Source organism: Danio aesculapii, chromosome 10 (assembly GCF_903798145.1).
Source record: "Danio aesculapii chromosome 10, fDanAes4.1, whole genome shotgun sequence".
NCBI classification, from domain to species: domain Eukaryota; kingdom Metazoa; phylum Chordata; class Actinopteri; order Cypriniformes; family Danionidae; genus Danio; species Danio aesculapii.
In genome coordinates, this window is record NC_079444.1 from 9,514,557 (window position 1) to 9,538,347 (window position 23,791).

The 23,791-nt window shown below is 37.6% G+C and overlaps 1 protein-coding gene across 2 annotated transcripts; it reads right to left on the reverse strand.

Moving 5' to 3' along the window:
• Nucleotides 1-105: 105 nt before the first annotated feature.
• On the reverse strand, nt 106-22,739 carry plpp1a (phospholipid phosphatase 1a). Of its 2 annotated transcripts, none has more exons than XM_056466975.1 (6): nt 22,308-22,739; nt 12,417-12,568; nt 8,862-9,142; nt 5,424-5,481; nt 2,788-2,964; nt 106-325 (listed from the first exon to the last, which is right to left on the reverse strand). In XM_056466975.1, the coding sequence occupies exons 1-6, from the start codon at nt 22,363-22,365 to the stop codon at nt 206-208; spliced, it is 846 nt and encodes a 281-aa protein (XP_056322950.1). In that variant the 5' UTR covers nt 22,366-22,739; the 3' UTR covers nt 106-205. The 2 variants fall into 2 exon arrangements, with proteins under 2 accessions (XP_056322950.1, XP_056322949.1); XM_056466974.1 differs by lacking the exon at nt 12,417-12,568 and adding an exon at nt 17,402-17,556.
• Nucleotides 22,740-23,791: the final 1,052 nt, after the last annotated feature.

A 23,791-nucleotide genomic window follows, 5' to 3' on the forward strand; every position in this document is an offset into this window, starting at 1 on the left:
TTTCAGAGATACACAGGAAGCTGTTGTAGCAGCAGAAGCAGTCCAGCCAAGGCAATGTGGAACAGCGTCCATAAAGAGACCCCGAGAACGGGATCTGGAGAACATTGAAAGCAAGGTTACATTCACAGGTTTCCACCCTAGTGGTCTGGCCTCATAGTGGGTTGCAAGCTGAAACCCCATCCCATCAGCGGAGGTTCCTCAAAGCTTAGTTCGGGTTGTCGTAATGATTTCCATTTGTGGGTGTTTCTTGTAAGGTGGTGTGCGGGATCTCTGTCTCTTTCTGTGGTTCCACTTTCTTCTTGAAGAAGTCTGACACAAAGAAAACCTGTGGAAGGTGAGAGAGTTGAGTTTCTGTCACAGAGCCTGAAATATCACAGGTGGTTTTATATTTAACAAGTTCATTTAGGGCTCAGCAGGAAATATCACAAGCTGTGTTTCCATCCAAAAATGCTAATTTATGCACAAAACTAAAGTATCCCATAAAAGATGTGAGAATATAGCAGCGTTTCCATCCAACGAGACAAAGAGAACAACACCGTCACTTCCTGATTAACTGGCGCCAAATACCAGATATAAAAACAGAATTTGCTGCGGTAGGAGAAGCTGCGTAAATAAGAACAGTCGCTTTTGACAGTTCTGAAGGTAATTGATAATATAATAACACTAATACTGAAATGGTTCATGTGTTTTACAATGACCAAAACAACATTTCAGATGTTTTACAGTGTGCTCAGCCTGCTGGTTTGTCCATTCACACAGCTCTTTATGATCACATGATGTCTTATAACAAAATCACATGACTTTAATGCGCAAACTGGAATTTGTTTGGTAAAAGTGTTTCCATCGTAGTTTATGCGCATCTTTTCTTATCGAATTAAAAGTTTATCCTACTCCGTTATGCGCATATGTTTTTTTAATGCACATTTTCAAAATCTTTACGCATCTTGATGTTTCCATCAACCGATTTTTATTTTATTTATTTATTTATTTATTTTTTTTTTTATGCGCATATCCAAAATGCAAATAAAAATAGGTGGATGGAAACATGGCTACAGGTTGTTTTAGTGCTGGTTAATTTAGTGCTTTTGGGATGAGTTAAGTCAATATTAATGACAAAAAAAGGCTAGTTTTGTTTCTAGAAAATAAAACGCAATATTTGCTGTATAGTTTAGAAATGTCATAGAGAACATCAAAACAGATTTTAAGTGTTGATTTTAGAGGATTAAGCTTAAAGTTTTTTTTTAATACAGAATAATTTGTGTTCTAATTGTAAACGGCACTCTAGAAAATTTTAGAAAAACATTTGTAAAAGAAACCTAAATATAAATGAATAAAATAGCTTTAGCTTGTCAGTGTTTTGTTTGAGTTGCCACCCACTGTTAGAATTCTTGGTGATTTTCACCTAAATTTGACGACCCTCAGAATATTTTCTCTCTATGACCATATCATATCAAAATAAAGAACCAAGCCTCTGCTTTTAGACAATAACAGAAAATAACTTTATTCTATCTTCATTTATTCATGTTTTATCACATCTTGAATTCACTACTGTAAAAGCATGTTATTAGTGGGGAAGAATTGTTGCTTTGGTACATTTCTTGAATCATCCTTGAAATAAGTGCATTTCTCAAAAAACCTCATGCAAATAGAAAACCACCATTGATTAGCTGCAAAGTTCAAATCTCTTGACCATTATGTGGCAGTGACAACATTTACATGGATGTCAGTAATCAAAATATTTGCCTCAATCTAAATAAGACTATAACTTAAGGTGTTTACACGAGTTGCTTTTTGAATGTTTCTATCATGATCCTGTTTTACATGTTACAGCACAAAAAAAAACTCAGCATTTTGTGATGTGTGCGTCTGTGGTTCTTCACTGATGCAGAAAAAAGGGTCAAACAGCCGTGTGTGTATGGAAAATCCTGTCACAAAATGCAGCGAAAATCCTACACGAAGGTAATAGTTTGATTGCTGTGTTTACATGTCTGTACTGCACTTCAATAATGCAACTAAAATCAGCATACACCACATCTTAATCCAATTTCTGTTTAGTTCGATTAAGGTAATCCAAAAAAAATAAATAAAAAATCACTGTTTACAGTAACAACCTGTTTTGCTTCTGTTAGTAATATTGACTTGAGTGACTCAAACCATAAGCACTAAATTAACCAGCACTAAAACAACCTGTAGCCATGTTTCCATCCACCTATTTTCATTAGCATTTTGGACATGCGCATGAAAAAAAATTGGTTGTAAAGAGTGATTTAGTTGAATTAAGGTAATCAAAAAGTCATAATCGAATTAAACAGTAATCGGAATAAAGATGTGGTGTATGCTGATTTTAGTCGCATTATTGAAGTGCAGTACAGACATGTAAACACAGCAATCAAACGATTACCAGTTTGTCATATTAAAACTGGATTATTGGTGTCCATGTAAACGTACTCAATGAGCCAGACTTGTACTGGTTATCTCATCCCTTGATTGTATGGAAAATAGAGCCAAGTATTGACAATTTTTTTTTTATAGCCCTTCTAGTTTATAAAGTATTTAGCCGAGAGCAAGTTTGGACAGGTGGTGGCACTGAGTTACACATTACTAATCTGCTGTGGTTGAAATTCAGACAGTCCTCTATTCATGTGCCAAATTTCATCACAATTCAAAAAATGGTTCTTTAGGCTATTCAATAGAGGGAGATTTGATTTAGCTGGGATTTCCTTCAAAGTAGCAGAATCCACACCGACTTTCTGCAAGCAAACATGAACGGTTTAAGAAGTCACTCACCACTAGCAAAGCCACGATGGCTCCTTGTATAAGGCCTGTGAGTACGTCACTCCAGTGGTGTTTGTAGTCTGACACACGGGACAGACCGGTATACACAGAAGCAGCAATCAGGAAGAACTGGAGTGTGGGGCGAAGGAGCCGTGCCCATTCTGCTTGCATTCTTGCTTGAAGATAAAGCTTTGACAAAGAGAAAGGCGTTAATGCTCATGATCATCACCATTGTACTATACCTATTATCCCGGTTGCCATTCTATCAAGCATTCCTGTTTAAGCAGTGCCTCATTTATTATTTTAGTTTTTTTTCAAGTTAACTCGATACAAAAATTCTGGCATGACGCATCAACTCTGAGTCAACCACACCAACTACTCATAGGAAACACTTCCTTTAGCAGGAACCAACTTGACTTTAGTTGGCCAACACTACGCCTCTAGATTATGCTTAAATATTAATCATTATGCTATTGCGTTACAGGTCTTGTTGTCAAAATCATTACTCATTTAGAGGTTTGATAGAATGACCCGAGTAGAACGATGGTTTGCAGGCAAAACAAGGTCTGTTTAACTACCATTGCGTGTAGACGGTTGTTTGAGCAACCCTAAAATCAAAGCTGGGATTTGTTTGGCAACTCTGTAAACACAAACTTAAGGCTTGACAAGTTGATGGGAAGAAATCCCAGTGCTTGGGCGGAGGTTCCTAGAAATGTTCCCAAGTGCACACATACTCAGTCATTTCTTGGTTGGATTTCTGCGCTTGTAATCTCATCTATATTTTAAAAATAGCTGTGGTTAGATAGTTAGTTTCTATATCAGTTGTCAGATACTTTTGTAGCAAAAAATAATTTGTCAATGTTATCTTGGTTGATGAACGTTAACCCCGGGTCTGATATGTTTACGGCAGGGTTCAACTGCGCACTGAACTTTAGCTGAATGTCCTTTAAGTTTGTACTCTCTTGATAAGATTACGGCTGGCTGTGTTTGCCAACATGGCTTTAATGGAGGAGTCTCGGAGAATTGACACAAGAATCAATGCGCAGCACTATTATTGCAGACAGTGGGTGCTTTCCAATGGAAAAGTCAATTAAGTATAAATAAACCATTTCCTGGTCACTCAGAAATGATGGTATTCGGGAGTATAAAAGTTTTGTTTGGTTTTAGATTATGTAACACCCACTGTAGTTTGGATTAACTGATTATCAAAGTAAATCAATACACTGTGGCACAATAACACACTGTATACACACATCTTGAATAGCTCCCCTAAAATTATATGTACCACAGACATCATCACCAAATATAAATCAGAGGTAAGACTTTCTTATGACCGTTGGCTAGAATTATGCATTATAGGCTTTACATTGTAGAGAGAAATAACAGATAAACCAAGACTGCTGTTCGGTCAATTTTCCTAACAGTGGGAATGATGGCATCCCACCCTACTCATAATTCTCCCATTCATATAGCCGTATATATGCCTATTATACAACCATGATACACCGTGATACCTGGTTCATTGGATTGTTTTGCTTTCTCATTACAATTGATCGGTTCCTGAGTTCCTTTCAATTGAGCAGAGACCACCTCGTTCAGGGGATCTTGGACCAATTGTTTTATCACAGATCTTAGCGTGATTGCTGAAATCACACATGCCAAATGAACCGCTCTAACGGGGGAAACGCTCCAGGTTCCGAAACAAAAGTGTAGGTTTGAAAGCACCCTATTGTTTTCTAAACAAATGAAGGATAAGTAAATTGACTATTTTTAGTTTTTTTGGGGTGAATCATCAATTTAAAAACATAAAATTGACCCATTCTTAGCGTGTTTTCACATCTGTGGTTTGGTTCATTTTGTCCGGACCAAGGGCAACAAATGATACATTGTAGCACTTTTCTGGAGTTTTCAGCTCCTTTTCACACCACACTGATTGCTTTAGTCTGAACCACTTGAAAAGAACCAAAATGCAGTCATGTGACAAAATCCACATCACTCATTGGCCAGATGTTATTGAACGCATTTCCTAAACTGCTTTTCGATTGGTCAGAATTAACGTGCGGGAAAATGCCAATAGAACTCTCGCAAGCAAACAAACCAGCAGACACTAAATCTCGCTTTTTACTATGAAGGTATGAAGGGACTACTTCGCTGGCTAATTGTATCCCTGGTCATAGTACACTATATGGTTTGTATACATCACTTTAAACAAACATTACACTTCTATAATGAAGCGCAGCTGCAAAACAATGTTTTAATGCATTGCTAACGGTGAAGGCGCATCGCAAGTCACTTCAGGAGGAGGCATGAATTAATTTAGCGAAACTGCGACATGGTCATCTTCCGGGAATATTACCAACGATCCATCTAGGTAATGTTCAAGGAGGTCTCGGTACGCTTTTTTGGTCTGCTTTTGGTGCACATTCGAGTGCGATTGCTACATTAACACCTGCCCAAACAAACCACACAAAGAGGCAAAACGAACTGTAGTGCAATTCAAGTTTCGAAGGGTGATTTAGCTGTTTGCAAATGAAAATCAGTGGTGTCCAAAATAACATTGGACACATTTTAATTTTGAGCGCAAGACAAAAATCGACATTTTTCAATATGTAAAAATTACAATAAAAGCATAATAAAAAGACACTTACTGCCAGGAACAACATGCAGTACATGGAGAACGAGGAGTGGCCCGAATAGAATGAAAGTCTGTAAAAAACAACATCAAAACAAAATCAATATGAGCAATGCAGATATACTGTTGAACTATTTACATGTAGACATGTGCATGTGACTTCATTCATCAAGTCGAAGTTGGCATTTGTTTTGCAACTCTGTAAACAGACTAAGAATTGGTGAACATTGCTGGAATGGAATCATAACATGGAATCCTATGCTAGGGAAAATTTTAGCATTGTCCCATTTGGTCCCATAAAAACACAAACACACCCTTTTCCGGGTGATAAAGTCATGCTCAGGGGGGTGGAAAGACGCGTGTTGAGCGGTGGGGGTCGGGGCAGGGGAAGCACGGAAAGCATTATAGAGGGAGGGTGGTCTGGCTATCTGTTAAGCTTTTGTGTTCCTGTTTACTCAAGCTCAAGCCACTTGTCGACTAGCAGGATCCACCTAATGACTGACGGTAAATACAACTGGAACCATTCAAGCAGTACAACTGCCCTAAACTCATCCGACTCCAATGCAAACATGCTCTGTTCCATTGATCTACTTAAAAGCAAAGTTAATGAGATCCGGGCAGCGTGCAAGATATAATGAAACCAGATCTTAATGTTCCTCTTTACTGATTGAATTACAGCCTGGGTCATGAGACAAAGTAGATCTTAATTGATTTATCTTTGAGGCGGGGATGTTAAAATAAAGCAGACTACATATCCTCAATGTGCTCCATCTCCATTAGGACAAAAGTGCACTAGAGGGACTCAAAGAATGAAAGATCTGCTTAGGAATTTAAATAATTTATACCTGGAAGACTCGCCAGTTCACAAACAAATACACTAACGAGAAGACCCCCTTTTTTAGAGAAGCAAATTCCCATGTGAAATGTGATCTTGGTTATTCTGGGCTCAGACCCTCAACTGCTCTTTATTTGTTCTATTAATGGCATCGTCTCCTAGGCAAACACTGGACAACCACTAAAGAGGTGGTGCTCTGAGAGGGAGACGAGAACCACACCTATGATACACGAGAGCACTCTGAGAGGGCCTGGGATAGCGCTGGCCTTGAGTCTAGCCCAAGAACCCAAACACAAACCCAGCATGCTCTCAAATGGCTGACCACAGAATTAGAGACCACTACAGCGTGTGAACCACAGATTTCCACCAAGAGCCTGGGTGGCCAACAGTGTGGACAACTGATAGGTCCACAGTAAATACTTCATTTTGATGGTAATGAGGGAGTTTCTTCTCAATGCTAAATACAACATACTCACGGCACATTTGAAGACTAACTGAACTTCACCGAACTTCCAAAAAATCCCTACACACAATACCGTGCAAGATCCATTAGTCCAAAAATGTAATTTCGAGAGACAAGCTTGTGTAATAATGAATGCTTATGCAGACTAGAATTTTCCAGCATGGAACCACATAAAAAAATTAATCCGAGGGATTCCCATTTCCACTTCAAGCACAAACTTTCCTGTCTTGCAACAGCTCTTCTATCTAAAGCAAAATTCCCAGTTGTGCGTGGAAATTCAGATTCAACACTGCAGAGTTCAGTGCCAACTCATCTGCTGGTATTCAGGTATCTAGTGAGCCGAAAAACCTTGATTAAGTTGGTTCAGATGTGTTTAATTAGGGCTACTGGTAAACACTGAAGGTTGGCTCAGTGGGAGCAAGACTGGACATCCCTGCAGTAGTGGGTTGGTAAAATCCATGTGAAGTTGCTGCGGACTTTTATTTCAGTATGATTATGTATTTTCAACTGATATGGAGTATCGAGTAAGGGTCAGTTTTATTTTTGCATTCCTCCTCATCTTTCGTCATCGGAGGACTGCAGTTTTAGATTGGAAGCAAATGGTTACATTTGTAAGTTTTTTCTTCTTCTTTGGATTGACTTGCACAGATTAATTGCTCAATTTTAAAATAATAACGTGCGCTAATAAAATAAACATTTTACATTTTGATTTCGTGTGGACTTTAAGGAAGGGTTTGCCAAATCAAGTTCTGGTATGCCTCCTCTCCAACATTTATTCCCTAAACTCTAAACACACCAGAACCAATTTATGACTTCAGGGTCCCAGAAGCTTTGTTTCTTCACTTTTCTTCAGGTTAGACTCTTGTTTATCAGGGGTCGCCACAGCAGAACGAACCTCCAACTATTTCAGCATATGCTTTTACACAGAGGATGCCCTTCCAGCCACAACACAGTACTGGGAAACCCCCATACACACACACCACTATGGCCAATTTTGTTTAGCCAATTCACTTGTAGTCTTTGGACTGTGGGGGAAGCTGGAGCACCTGGAGGAAACCCACATGAACACGGGGAGAACATGCACACAGAAATGCCAACTGATCCTGCTGGCACTCTAACCAGCGACCTTCTTGCTGTGAGGCGACAGTGCTAACCACTGAAGACAGTCCTCGCTGCAGCCCGCAGCTTGATGACTTACTAGACCAGGTCCACTACATATTGGACGATCGCCTACACCTCGCCCTACCCTAAACCCAACCATCACAGTAGTATGGGCGTGACCTTAGTGGGCGGTACAATGTCTGCTACATATTGGACCAGGTCCAGTACGTAATTGTGATTACAGACTGCATGGAGGACATCTTGAATCACTGAGCCACCAGTCGCAGAAGCTTCAGACATGCAGTTCAGGGCAGGAAATGTGGCCCTTCATGTGTTAAGAAGCACTTTTACAATGGGTAGTTCTAGGAGCTAGTCACAAGTGATGACCCCAAAAAAATTTTTTCTTCGGACCATTTTCTAGATTGCATTCACACCATCTTTAGGAACTCTGAATCGATGCATACCAGTTACCAGCGACATCAAGCATAGCATTCAACAACTGGTGGATTGACACTGTTATCAAACCTGTGTTGGTTTTGTGTTGGAAGCTTTGTGATAATGCCAAGTTATGCTACTGAAAAAGCAAAACTGAGGACTGAGAGATTAAATCATTTATTACAACTTCTTGTGCTACATAAAGAGTCTACAAAAACATCAATGCCGCAGACAAGTACAGCAAGTAAATGCTGTTAACATTAGCTCTCTGTAAATCTTGTTACACATTAAAGCACTGTACCAGTTTTTGCAGAGCAAACATGGCAAAGCAAGTACTTATGCAAATAGTTCTAGGAACTAGGAGGTGTTCCTCTAGTGCATAGTTCTCAAACCGGATTCCAGGAGGGCCGCAGCTCTGCACAGTTTTGCTCCAACCCTAATCAAACAAAGTTGTTCCAACTAATCAAGGTGTTCATGACTACTAAAGACTTTTAAGCAGGGGTGAGTTGGAGGTGGTTGGAGCTAAACTGTGCAGAGCTGCGGCCCTCCAGGAATTGAGTTTGAGACCATTGCTCTAGTGTAAAACGGATAATTAGATATCAATAACAGATGTTACCTACCTTGCCTCATTGACCACGGTTTGGTCCCCAGTGCAGACGAAGTCTTCAATGTAAGCCCCTCCAGTGCAGTTGATCTTCGACCAATCTGGTTTGCACACATCCAGGAAGTGTGGCCGCAGTCGGCCAATGGAATACTTGGCAATGTCAGTAAGTGATTGGCTCATGGCGGCACCAAACACAAAAGTGCCAATGGCCTTATAGACACAGGCCACATAACCGTTGCAGAAAGACTTTGATTTGATGCGGTTTAGATATACTGAAAGGCACTCGCCTATGATCATCTGTGATGGGAGAGGAAGCAAAGAAGTGTTACTTTTCTTTGTTCTAGAGGGAAGGTCAACAAAATGATCACAACTAACCATGCATTTGCAATTCAGAAGATTGATTTGAGGATTGTTTTTGAATCTTAGTAGGATGTCCACAAGTACAAGAAAAGAAGACAAGATCAAACCGTATAAACACTTGACAATGCAGCCCACAAAGAGATTTTTGTAACATATCCCCAACATCACAGTCACCCATGTTGCCTCTTCCTCCTTTAGAGGGTATCCCTATGGTCCATAATCACTTTGACAAGTTAAATTATGTTCTGCTGTTTGTTTTTTGTCCTCTTGTAGACTTTTACTATAAATGAAGTACACACAAGTATAACTTACTGAATGGACTGTACTTCCACCACTCATCAATTGATAATTGGTGTGTACGCTGATTACGATCTACTGTATGTCTTCTAATACAGCTTCAAAAAGAAGCATTTGTTTCTGTAGTTGAGCATTATCAATTATAGAGCTTCTATGATGCATTTTATTAAATTATGAGCAGTTTTTACTTAAATATAATATGTTTTAATTGGAGGAGATTATGTGCTGTGTGCTGACCATGGGTGACTGCGAGGTTCTATAAAGTATATGTATTAAAGTGTAAATATTTATATAGGAAATGTTAACCATAATTGGTAAGCTCAGTTTAACCATTTTTAAACACACCGACATGTCTAATAGCCTTTAAAGGATAGCACTGAATTGTAGATGCTTCACACCAGATAAAAAGCCTGCATTACAGAAACAGTTATGAGATGTAACCACAGAAACAGTCCAAGTCTAAACATTTCACTATGAGACTTTCTGTGGTAGATGGGCTTCTATGGGAAAATGTATGTGGGTAGAACATCAGACGACAAGCTTTTTCGGTTGACTTCTGTTTAACTCTACTCAAATTAGTCATTTTTTTAGAAACGGGAAGTGTATAATTGATTTTTTTGTTTTTTAATTTCTCATTGTAAACCCATTTGACAGATAATTTGTTGAACACAACGCAAGTTCTCAAGACCTCTTATTTCTGTCTTTTCCAGACAATAGCTATATTTCCATCCAAAGATGCCAATAAAAATGTACGCGCAAAACTGCTTATAATAAGTCATGCGAATAAAGCAGCATTTCTATCCAATGAGTCAAAGAGAACAAAATCGTCACTTCCTGATTAACTGGTGCCAAATATCAACAGTACAACCAGAATTTGCTTCGGTAGGAAATGCTGCGTCAATCTTTTATTTGTTTAATAAATGACTTGCGCCTCAGAAGACAGTAAGGCGATGCGCAATGAATGTGTGCTGGCGTTTAAAGGTGTGAGACGCGGAGCAGAGACGCTCCTGACAATTCTTGAGGTAATTAATAATATAATAACACTAATACTGAAACGGTTAAGGCGTTTTAGAATAACCAGGACATTTCAGATGTTTTACAATGCAGTCAACCTGCTGGTTTATCCACTCACACACATTTTTATCATTACATGATCTCTTATAACAAAATCACATGACTTTTTTTAATGCGCATACTTGAATTGGTTCGGTAAAAGTGTTTTCATCGTAGTCTTTTCTTATCGAATAAAAAGTTGACGCTACTTAGTTATTTATATATATCTTTTCAAAATGTAAGTGCATCTTGGTGTCTCCATCAACTGTTTTTTAATGCGCATATCAAAACTGCACATAAAAATAGGTGGATGGAAATGTAGCTAGTGTAAGCACACGGAACTCTCAAGATTCAAAGAGCTCCAAAAATGACTTCATATGACTCCGTCTTCCCACATATAGTGGAATATAAAGTCATTAATAATAGCTATGTTTCCATCCAAAGATGCAAATCAGACTTATGTGCAAAACTGGAATATCACGTAAAATATTCACGCATAAAGAACCATTACCATCCAATGAGGTAAAGAGAACAAAATCATCATTTCCTGATAAACTGAGGCCAAATATGAAAAAAAAAATTATTTGCAATGGTAGGAGAAGCCATTCTGGGCCTATTTTAAAGATATATAGAAAAAATTGGAAAACGAAACAATAAACGTGCGTTAGCTTCTGGGAGGTCATAAAATGAATCCCTTTGATAATGGACTTTGGCTAAGGAATTTTAGAATAACCAAAACAACATTTCAAATGTTTTACAATGTGCTTGGTCCATTGGTTTGTCTATTAATGCCGTCCCGTCATATCCATTTTTGTTTTCACATGATCTATTAAAACAAAATCACATAATTTTTTTGATGCCCATGCTGTAATATTGGTAAATTCGTTTTAATCATAGTTTATGCAAATTTTTTCTAGTTTTTCATAAGTTTTTCCCAACACAATGTCACGGCAATTCGTAACTTTTTGATTTAGTGGCTAATTTGCATGACTTCGTATGATCTCATTCGTACAATTCAGTAAGATTTGCTTATCGCCCAATGATGGTTGGGTTTAGGGGCGAGGTTAGGTGCCACGCCTCCTTTCTAAAATCATACATTTTTGCACGACTGAACTCATAAATTTTTTTTCGTACGAATTCATACAAATTAGCCACTAAACTGCCGAAATGCGTAGGTTTTTTAATGATTAGCCGTGTGAAGGCTTTTTCTTACTTGTTCCAGATTTTTCGAGTGCCTTGGACTGATTTTTGCTGTTTATTCTCATAACATAAATCCCTTGCCCAAAGAGCACAGACACATTATTTAAGCTACTCCTGAGGACTTTTTGTTCGATTTCGAATTTTCATAAAATACGCGTTTAATCATGAGATCAATCTGGTTTATACTTGTGCATTTGGTATTTCCATTAAGCATTTTTTAGATAATATTCCAAAATGTGCATAAAATGGGTGAATGAAACATAGCTACAGTATCATTCATTAAGTGTTTACATACTTTGAATAAGAGGAAACACTACTAGGTCTATTTTAACAGCTTCCTGCTGAATATTTTCAAATAAAATTTCTTTAGAATCACTCTTATTATGTTCAACAGAAGACAGTACGTCATACAGGGTTACAACTGCACTAGAATAAGCAAATGTTTGTACTTGAGTGAACTTTCAGTTTAAACTATTATATCTACAGGACTTTATGTACTTTGAACTGTGGTTAGATCCCAAAGTCGTTTCTCAAACTGGCACGAGAACAGTCATACTGACCAGAATAGAACGCAACAAACATTAGAGGCACAATGAGAGGAGAGAGAGAGAGATACAGAAATGGGGTAAGCTGCAAGTACAACAAACAGGTGGGCACTTACAGTAAGCAAAGTGACAGGGATCATAACTCCTCCTAATAACTGATAGGATATGGTGTCTTCTTTATATGGGTACTTGATCGAGTCATCGTTACAGAAAAATCCACGTTTGAATGATTTGTGTTGTATTGTGAGTATTGCAAATGGGAGTCCAACTAGCAAAAAAAGCAGTGAGAGAAACAAAACAAAGGTTAACAGAGTGCCGTGTACCCTATTCTCCCCAATACAACTAAAAGACTTTCTTTGGGGAGGTGCTCGAACAGAAAGAAAAGCTGTGAGTTAGACAGAATTAGATGTGCTCTTACAGAACAAACCCATGAACTTCACGTTAAACAAATTATATATTTATAATATGTGAATACTGTAATAATAAATGTAATGTAATGTGTGTATTTATATAGCGCATATTATTGTGTATGGCCATACACCCAAAGTGCTTCACAATCGTGATGGGGGTCTGTTCACACCACCACCAATGTGCAGCCTCCACTTGGATGATGTGACGGCAGCCACAGGACAACGGCACCAGTGTGCTCACCACACACCAGCTATAAGTGGAGTGGAGAGATGGTGATAGAGCCAATTAGGTGGAAGGGGATGATTAGGAGGCCATGATGGAGGGGATTTGGCCAGGACACCGGGGTTACACCCCTACGCTTTACAAGAAGTGACCACAGAGAGTAAGGACCTCGGTTTAACATCTCATCTGAAAGACAGCGCTCACTGACAGTATAGTGTCCCCTTTACTATACTGGGGCATTAGGATCACACAGACCAGAGGTTGAGAACCCCCTGCTGGCCTCACTAACACCACTTCCAACAGCAACCTAGTTTTCCCATGTGGTCTCACATCCAGCTACTGACCAGGCTGAGACCTGCTTAGGTTCAGTGAGTAACCGGTCTTGGGCTGCAGGGTGGTACAAGTAGGTATCACTGCAGCCCGGAGACCTCCAAGTGGGAGGTATTACACCGCAAGTAGGTAGCGTTAAGTGGGAGGGACTTAAAACCCAAGTAGGTTGGGTTAAGGTGGTGTAGGTGGTACAGATATTAATAAAACTCATCAGGTAACTGTGAGATTGGGTTTAGGGTTGGGGTAGGTGTAGGTGTAGACATTAATAAAACACATCAGGTTACTGCGAGGTTGGGTTTAGGGTTGGGGTAGTTGTAGGCGTTAATAAAACACATCAGGTTACTGCGAGGTTGGGTTTAGGGTTGGGGTAGTTGTAGACGTTAATAAAACACATCAGGTTACTGCGAGGTTGGGTTTAGGGTTGGGCTAGTTGTAGACGTTAATAAAACACATCAGGTTACTGCGAAGTTGGGGTTGGTGTAGACATTCATAAAGCACAATATTGGATTCCGTCTCATGTACAAGACATTACATAAATAAAAACTCCAGGTTTGTACAGGCCACTTGGAGCTGGAAGGCCCACCCACTTGGAGCTGGCTCCAACCTCCATTTATACCTTTCTTGGGTGATATGGCTGTGCTTTTTTTAAACAATGGATGACAAAAAAAATACACATGTGATTTTAATATGCACGTGAAGCTCATGTGGTTCTTCTGTAAGAGTTTCAACTTTAACACATGATAAACAGAGTTAGCAAGTAGGTGGTGTTGCAGCCTGGGCTGAAAGTTGCATTAAAAAGTAGGACATTCATTTTAAAGCATATTTTATTGTTTTGTTTTCATACCACAGTGGTTTTGAGGTTGAAATGGGAAGTGTAACTTGTCAGAAATAGCTTAAATGGTTCAATAGCATGCTATGAGTGATTTCTAGACCACATCAACCTCTTGGGTATTTGTATCATCAAATTAATGGTGTGAAATATTAGTTCTCCATTCCAGGCACTGTTCACTACTGAAATGTCAATTGACTCATGACAGGTGACAGTTTTCCATACGTTATTTCATCAAAATCACTGTACCAGTGATCATAATTAAACTTTGTATCTCCATATTACTAAATCTTGTCCAATTTTTAATGGTCACATTTGCTGAACACACCCACAATGAATCGTCTCAAACTCTTATTGATTATATTGATTTAGAGTCACTAAATCACTTCAAGTGTGAACAAACTCCCTAAAATGCATTTCCCCTGATTTTTCACACCGTCATCTTATAAAAGAGCTCTTAAATGCTGCTTCACCACATGAAGAAACATTAGAAACATTAAAACGGCAACATAAACATGACAAAGGTGCAGGAAGGGCGACTGTGGTAAGACGCCACCGCTAGAAACTTTACAAGCCTGTTGGGGACATGAAGGTTACTCAAGCGTGGCAGCGAAGCATGTGGTAGAGATTAAGACATTTACTCGACATGCAGTGAATATGGTCTGCTGAGTCGTTTGTGTGCGTGTAAATGCTCAATCCGCTAAGAGCTGATATCAGTCATGTGGATCAGAGCAGGTTACCCGGCGTCACCGAGGAGGGCTCCTAGCATTACACCGTATCCTCTCGCTATCTCTGGTGGAAGCTGCATTGTCATGGTCTGTGATGCGCTTGCTGAACGTATGGGATTTCAGAGTCATTAGGAACACTGGTGTAACGTTCACGCCACACGGATCCGTGCTTCAGATCATGTGTGTGTGTGTTTTGCCTGCTCTGGCTTGGCAGGAGCATGGATGCTGAGGGTTGCTTACAAAAAGGTCAAACCCAAACCTTGGCCTATGGGAAGTTTGAGGTTTCCTCAAGCTTGATGCTTATGGGAAAGAAGTCATACATCAAGGAATACTTTTGAAGAGATGTTTTAGAGGTAAAAGTATGCCATCTGCACTCCAGAAGATATCAGCCGCATTCCAGACAGATCACAATATCCTAGATCTGCCTTCAATCTGATGTAGATTGATATTATCTGCATAATCTTGCACAATTACAGTTTTGGTTTACCACTATTTTAAAAAAGTGCATATTGACTGAACATGATTTATGCTACTTTAAATGTTGAGGAAGTTTTAGCGGTTTGGTGGGTAAACCCAAGAATCCTTTCATGATGAAAATCACAAAGTCTGCCCAATTTGCAGCTAGATCTAAAAAAAAAAAAAGCAGTAGATTGAAGCAGGGTGTGTTTAAATATGTTTAGAACCAAAACTATTTCAAACCTGATCTAATCTGAAACAGCTACTTAAGGCAATTTTCTTGTACTTGGTGGACATCCTTGGCTAAGACGTTAATGAAAAGCAACATGCCCAGAGTTTCCCTTAACAAAGGAACAAAAACATTGCTCAGATGCAACACAGTTGCAAAAAAACTGGCTGTTTGTTTCCCAACAGACACAGTGTCTGCAACGGACACATCATGATATGTCATAACTACAAAACGGTCTACACTGGAAGTGCTTTTGTTCCTCATATGGATGATTTTCATCATTATTCATTGTAATTATAACTTCTGACTTCTGACTTAATTTCCTGGTCTCTTGCCTGTCATCATTTCTGTTTAACTGTCATTTTTATTGCCGAAATTCTACTGTTTGTAACTTTGATATCGAATTATTTTATTGAATTATATATACACTATCAGAAATAAAGGTATGAGAGCTGTCACTGGGATGGTACCTTTACAAAAGATAGACATTTGTACTTAAAGGGTCCATAATGGTACTTCAAAAACCTAGATTTGTACCTAAAAATTTTAGGAGGAGGTACACTTTTGTACTTTTTAGGTACTAATATGTACCCTTGAGGTATCAATATGGACTCGTTAAGTACAAATGTGTACCTTTTTAAAGTTACCACCCCAGTGACAGCTCTCGTACCTTTATTTCTGACAGTGTACACTGAAGACTACACAGTGTTATTTTACATTTGATAAATCCATTTTGTACCTGAATACTGTTAAACTCCCCAGAAAACACAGTTTATTTAACTTTTTTCTTTGCTCCATTGTAATTATGCTTTTAATTTGTTTAATATATTTTATGCATGATCCACTCCCTTATGGAATCATCCAAATCAATCTAAATGAATGAATTCTTTACAAATAGAGCTATGCAAGCTCTAAAAATTGTATTCGTATCATAATATATCACAAAAATACTAAGTGAAGTTTTACAAACTAATTGCAAGAGTAGCATGTAATTTAATTGATTGCAGCTGGTCTCCCATCCGTAATCATTAGTAAGCCAATCAGATTAATCCAAACTCACTATCTAACACCATCTAGCATTACTCCCTTATCTTCGTTTTTTAAGGAATTCCTAAACTCGGGGTTCTCTCCCGGGACAGCATGCTAAACCTGCTAATATTAAGCAATATCTAAGTGCAAACTCTTGAAATAATTTTCTAAGTATTGTGGCCCTAATGCATATAAAGTATGAATGCAAGTACATAAAAAACTAAGCAAAATTAAATCTGCTAATAATACGAAGTGTTTTTCCTACTAACTACTAAATTTAAGCAAGTGATTTAAATCCACATTTAAAATGGTGGCTTTTTTCACATTGTCCATGTTGTGCTGGACATTTAAAGTGGGACGGAAACCTCTGTTTCATTAGAGTGAGTAAATGCTGATTTTGCATAACTATCCCTTTCTCATTGTATCATTCCTTTGCTGTTATAAAAGAACCATGAAAAATCAAGGATTATTTTTTATTCGACTCTTGCTAAAGTGTAGCTTTTAGCTCAAAGTTGACTTCAAGCTTTCCTAAAATACTAGTTCCTTCAGTACTTCCAGCATAGACAACATATGACAGTGGTCTCGTAAAGTTAGACCTCTCAATGCAATCACACAAATGACTTGAGCAGCTGCTTTCAACCCAACTAATAAAGCTCCATTGAAATGGCTCTTTGCACCTGTTCACTGGTCAAACGTCACGTTGAAACAGCTGCTGACTGCTGTCAATTTGACTGTTTGCCCATTTGAAACAAAGAGCCTGTAAATCCAATACCCCACTAAACTCAATTTAAACATCAAAACAAGCTCGAGTGAGAAGGGAAGACACTGGGCATGTCTAGTGTGCATGTCTATCTGGGATTTACTTACACTACATATAGGAAGTGTGAAGCCCACTGTGTAGAGCACAGTGGAGGTGACGGTGCTGCTGTGGAAAGGGTAGCTGATGCTTTCATCATTACAGAAAAAGCCCCGCTGATAGGGTTTGATTTTACCCAGGTTAAACGCTGCAAGTGGAAGGTCAGCTGTAGGTGAAGAAGGGTTAACAATGGGTTAACATATTGATAAAGGGCCTACTAACCAATCAAATGCAAGGACTGTTTCCCGGTGTCGACGTGATTGGCTGCTGCCACCTGAGAGATAAGAATTTCATGACGGATGTGGGTTTATTATGAGAAGATGGCAGAAACGTCACCTGACCAGGTGGTGCCATAGACTTTGACTTTGAGTATCTGTTCAGTTAAGTGACGCATGTAAAGCCATGTGTGCCCAATGAAGTTTTACAAGGCGTCAATTATGTAAGAGCGTCCAGGATGAAGAGAAATGAAATACCTTGTTTAAAACATGTCAGGTTATTTAATGGCTCATTTGCAGCATGTCAGAACTGTCATAATAACAAGATTGTAGCTTTAAAAAGAGTTCATGCCCTCATAAACTCAAAATTGAAATGTGTAAGCTGGGAATTTTCTGAGAGCTGTTACTTATGCTGTGTGATTTGTAGATTCAGTTATTGTAGGAGTTGAAAATGGCTTCGGAGTCTGATGATTTGAAGATCCCCAAACAGAACATTACATTATTTTATCCTGAAATTATGGTAATTAGAACATGTGTGAACACATTATAATCATATGGTAAGGATTGGAGTAAACAAAAAACAAATATTAAAAATTTATGAATAAATAAAACTAATAATAATAAAAAGTACAAATTTACAGATTTTTTTTTTTTACAAATATCATTAATTTAAAAATATCATGAACACACATATTACATAAACATGAATGCATAAATATATTAAAACATAAATATTATTAATAAAGTTGACACTAGATGATATTTTGAAATAACCTTTCCAAAACACTGCAATTTCGACACCAAGTTGTGAGGGTCTCTCTATAGTGTTATTTCTAGTTCCAGCGATTTTTCCCACTCTATTTCTCGCTAGTGGTTTGCCCCACATGACTTATTGAACCATGACATTACTTAAGTAAAATGTGGCATAACATTATAACATTCATAGCATTTTAAAAGTATTGTGATATATTTTGTGTTGTTTAAAATATATCATTAATCAACAATCATAACCAGTAAGTCTTTTTAGGGGCACCACATGACATTCTGCAATCTGGCGTAACTTTATCCAAAACTTATATTGAAACATAGTATGAGTATAAGACAACAAATGTTTTTTTTTTACATAATTATGTTACTTACTTCAATAATTGCATAAGGTTTTATCTAAAAATCATTTAAGTTATGCAAAGTTAAACATTTTAATCAGTTTAAACAAGTTGAGATGACTAGAAAAGTTGATTTGATTCAGCTAAAACATTTTTACAGTGAATGAGCAGTCAAGTAAAAATGCATTTCTAATAAAACATCAATTTAATCAGCATTTCATCTTCCAACTTCCAAATCCAATGTATAAATAAATGAAAAAGCTACAATCAATAAAAAAAAGATATTTGCTGTTTGTTCAAATTACTTATTTAAAATGATCTGAAACAATTCTTGATTTTTTTGGGACAACTTAATTGTTTTAGTTTCAATCCACTTAAATTTCTAAAAACAAATAAGTCCTGTTGTCCCAGCATAAATCGACTGAGTGGAACCCAGCATTTTTACAGTGTAAAACACTTATTTACAAACATAAGTCATGCCATTTTCTCCGTGCTCATTCCAGACACTCTATTATTGTCACATATGGCCTTAAAATTTGCAGCTGATGTAAATGTGTATTTATCTTTCCCATTCTGCGCTAATTTGACTTGACGGTTTAAAGTCTAACGTGAGAGCTCGTATGTAAACTTTGAATCCTCTATAGCCTCAGCCTATTGTTGCTGCAGTTGCGAGGCATTATGGGAAAATGACACAAGCCCTCATTCATCCAGCCTGAGGTTCCTCTCCCAGCAAAAGACTATGAATCTGTTAGTGACACTAAGAGCATGTGACAATCGCACATGTATAGATAACACTGGGGGACGAGCTGAATCGAGGTAAAACTAAACAGTTTTGTGCTTCAATAAAGGCTCAATAGAAAGCAAAGCAAACACTACTGGAAAAGTCTTCTGCGTTGTGCTTCTGTGAATTCTCATAGCTCTGGTTTAGGTGGTATGTAAATATGCATTTGTAAATGGAAAACTCTGTCACGTGGGTGTGAGCTTCCTTTGAATATAAAGGGGTGTTTACGTGACATCGTTTAACCACTGAAAACATTTTAAGCATTTCTGCGGGTTATTTAAATGACAATGACGACAGCATTTTTGTGGTTGTTGTTTTTGTGGATTGCAGTAATTGTAGGGTGCTTTAACAATGTTGTTGCCTGTACACAAAATTTGCCAAGATTGTAAAGGAATAAAGTTTCCAAGTTTAGTACTTTGGTGTTAAATAAACCTGACTAAAAAACATGGCACCCTTTTGTTGTTTTATGCAACTAAATAGCAACATTTTTATCTTAAATTTGGGAGAAATATCATATGTGGTAGACGATTGTTTCAGCATTGAAATTGTAATGTGTGTTTCCACAATACTCACATCGCAGGCTATGCAATGTTGAGTTGGAATTATAGTTGACCAGAAACCATAGGTTTGAACCACATTAGAGTGAAAGTTTGTCATTTGTTTTCGTTTTTAAGGACTCTAACTGTGTGAGCATTTTGAGATTTAAAGCATTCAGACACATGAAAATGTACCGTTTGCAACTAATAAAGATTCATTTTATGGGATTATTTAAATTATGAAGACTATGCAGTGTTATTTTACATTTAAATATTCAATTAATTTACCTGAATGCTGTTAGACTCCCTAGAAACCCACAGAGCACTGTTTATTTCACTTAATCTTTGCTCCATTGTGTTTATTTATGAATGTAGTTTGTTTATTATATGTATATAATAAATTATATAAAGACATATTTATATAAAATAATATATAGACCTATACATGATTCACTCCCCTACAAAATCATCCTGATCAATAGAAACAAATGACTTTCCAAATAAGAGTCAAGTCATCTGGTGAAATTGTATTCATATTGCAATATATATTGTAAAGAAAAAAATATATATCGCAATATATTCCAATATCGTGCAGCCCTAATATGTGGTTTCCAGAGTGAAACAAGTTTTTAACTAATATATATATTCCATCATTACAATCAGGTCCATTGGGTATCCTTAGTATTTTTGTATGGATCCTTGTGAATGTAGAGCAATATGACAGTATTGTTGCCAAAATGTTTAAGGAAAAACTTACTTTGTTGTACTATTCTGCCATGTAAACATCAAACCAACATGTGTGTTAAACAGTCAGGTGGGTAATACCATCACTGTAAACATTCAATTCTGTGATATTATACCTTCTCCTACTTGCTTATAACAATGCAAAAATTCAGCTAAAATGATTCCTCCATCTATCAAAGCCAAGAACAAACAGATCTCATATGAAAGTGACTCGGATAGCTACTTTGTGGGAAGTCTGTTTGTGTAAAAACATTTAAAAACGTTCCCCGGTGCATGGAAAAATCCCAAAATAAACACAGATCAAAATTTCCATCATATGATCTGTAAGACTGAGCAGCTTGGGGACAAGTTTTACTGACCACATGATTTTAATGACTGAAGTCTTTTGTGATCATCTGGATTTAAAAATCATTTTATAGCAACAATTATTATGCATGATAACGAAAACCAAGGCTTGCAGTCACGCTGAAAAGTTGAAATGTATTCTCAGGACAGGTAGAATTCTATAAATGCCCACAAGCAAGCTGGGAACAAATCTTATAAAATTCATAGTCGATGATAACATTTGATAGTCAAAACAACTGAATCGAAAACAAATAAAGAGACTACTTAAAGATTCTGTTTCTGTGAATTTACTGGACATAAGGTAAGGATTAGAGTAAATTATTAATAATTCTTTCAATCTATAAAGGTCTGATGACATTTCCCCCACATTTAAGATAAATACATTGCCATTCTGAACTTTTGTGTGTGTTTTCAGAATAAGAGAATTGGTCAGAATAACAAATGTTTCTTTTATGTTGATAGAAAATCAGATGTATTCTAACAAAAACTACTTTCTTAACACTTCTGCAGTTAAAACATTGGTATCGTGTTATAAAGGATAAAAACATGTCTGAAAACAGTAACTTTTTCCTGCATTCGTGTAATTTTTCATGCAATTTCTTGCATTTTAAATTGGGAGAATATTACAGAATGAAACAAATGACATTTTAGGCTACTCAACACAATACAGAGAAAGGAACGACAAAGAAGTCTCTCAATTTTACTCTAGGCCTATATATATATATATATATATATATATATATATATAGGCTACACCGTCATGATATGTCGAATATACATTATTACAGTCGAATTAATGGTCTGCATGTTTTCTCGAGTTATTCATTAAAAAAATGATCAGCAGCGTTTCACTTGTTTTCATGAGTCATTGTTATGCGCAAAAAGCTCCGAATAACGGAACGCCCAGTATAAACGGAAACGTTCATAACGCATGATGTAAGAAGACTACAGTACATTATGCACTATGACGCACATTATTGGGTGTCGTTCATGGTTTTTATGTCAGTGCAATTGTTGTCATTTTGAATTCCATGCAATTAAATAGCGTGCATGACAACGTCCTACACATGCCTTTATGTGCACATATTAATGAGTAAAAACGTTATAACTGGTTGTCACAGTCATGTAAGACAAACACAGAAAGACAAACAAGGACCACTTAAGTTTTTATATATAAAAAGAATGCTTACCAAGTATTAGGCACGCGATGTCAAGCAATATAAAAGGGATTCCTCTGGTTTCAAACATCTTGTCAGTGTCCTTCCGCGCGTCAGCTTTAAAATTAAAGGCTTTATTTAAGGCGTCCTCGGTGCTTTCTCTGTAAACAGACTGACTGTAAACACTTCTAGCGGTTTGGTTATGCAGAAATGAGCTACAGGGACGCGCACTAACGCGAGTCTAAGCGCGCTTAATAACATTGACCGCGTAATGGCGACTAATAATCAGCCGGATAGCTGAAAGAACAGGCTGTTGGGTCGTAGTTCCTTAGATATGATGACCATTTCAGCGAAGGAGGTTAAGAATAAGCGATGACGAGACGGTGTGCTGTGTTTCTGGCGGCTAGTTTAAAAGGAGTCGGGTGTCTTGTGCCTCCACACCTCCGGAGCTTCTGCTCCTGCTGTCTTGACGGAAAACAGCTGACGCGGATCACATCCAATCGCGTCTCTCGATGACTCGATGACCACGCCCTTAGGATACGCCTACGAATATTAGCTCTATCCTCAAAAGTCAAAAGTAAAAAATCGACCTTTATGTCAGTAGAGAAAACATTTATTTTTGTTGTGTAAATGATGATGTATGACCATCATTTTTTAAACATGATTCACTGAAGACATGCATCCACTAAAATGTCATTACAATTGTTTCAAATTGTATGCCAAAAATATGTATTTAGTGCAAGATATGATGACAGTGAAGCCTTAATATACTAATAAAATAGTATCATTATAATGAGTAAGTACAGGTAAATGAGTTGTAGCCTTAAGGGCAGAAATAAATAAAATGATTAATGCAGGGGTGCCCAAACTTATGGGCCAAAAACCATTGAGAGCTTATTACACTTTATAATTAAGGGGACGACGCAGTGGTCGCTGATTCGAGCCTCGGCTGGGGAGGCGTTTCTGTGTGGAGTTTGCATGTTCTCCCTGCGTTCGCGTGGGTTTCATCCGGGTGCTTCGGTTTTCCCCACAGTCCAAGACATGAAGTACAGGTGAATTGGGAAGGGTAAATTGTCCGTAGTGTATGAGTGTGAATAAGTGTGTATGGGTGTTTCCCAGAGATGGGTTGCAGCTGGAAGGACATTCGCTGCGTAAAACTTATGCTGGATAAGTTGGCGGTTCATTCCGCTGTGGCAACCCCGGATTAATAAAGGGACTAAGCCGAACAGAAAATGAACTTTATAATTAACATATTATAATGAAAACATAGGAATTCCACTTATAACACAATAGAGTTTAATGGCGAATTTACAACATATAATTGAAACATTTAATCAAAGTTAGTTTTTGTAGCTTAAAATAAAACAAATAAATGAAAGGTTACGTTAAATTAGAAATGATAATGTGTATTAATGGTATTAACTCCAACCCTCCCCAAAATTCTCTCTCTTCTCTGATGGGATGGCTGGCCAAATCAAAGGTTATCATTAAAGAAACATTAACCTTAAGTAGATAAT

What these genes read in the sequence shown, in the direction of transcription:
- plpp1a (XM_056466974.1), bottom strand. Translation starts at nt 22,365, where the DNA reads ATGTTTGAAACCAGAGGAATCCCTTTTATATTGCTTGACATCGCGTGC. An exon ending in ACCGTGGTCAATGAGGCAAG is followed by an intron (nt 5,482 to 8,861) that starts GTAGGTAACATC and finishes TGTTTTTTACAG; the next exon opens with ACTTTCATTCTATTCGGGCC. An exon ending in CCATCGTGGCTTTGCTAGTG is followed by an intron (nt 326 to 2,787) that starts GTGAGTGACTTC and finishes CACCTTCCACAG; the next exon opens with GTTTTCTTTGTGTCAGACTT.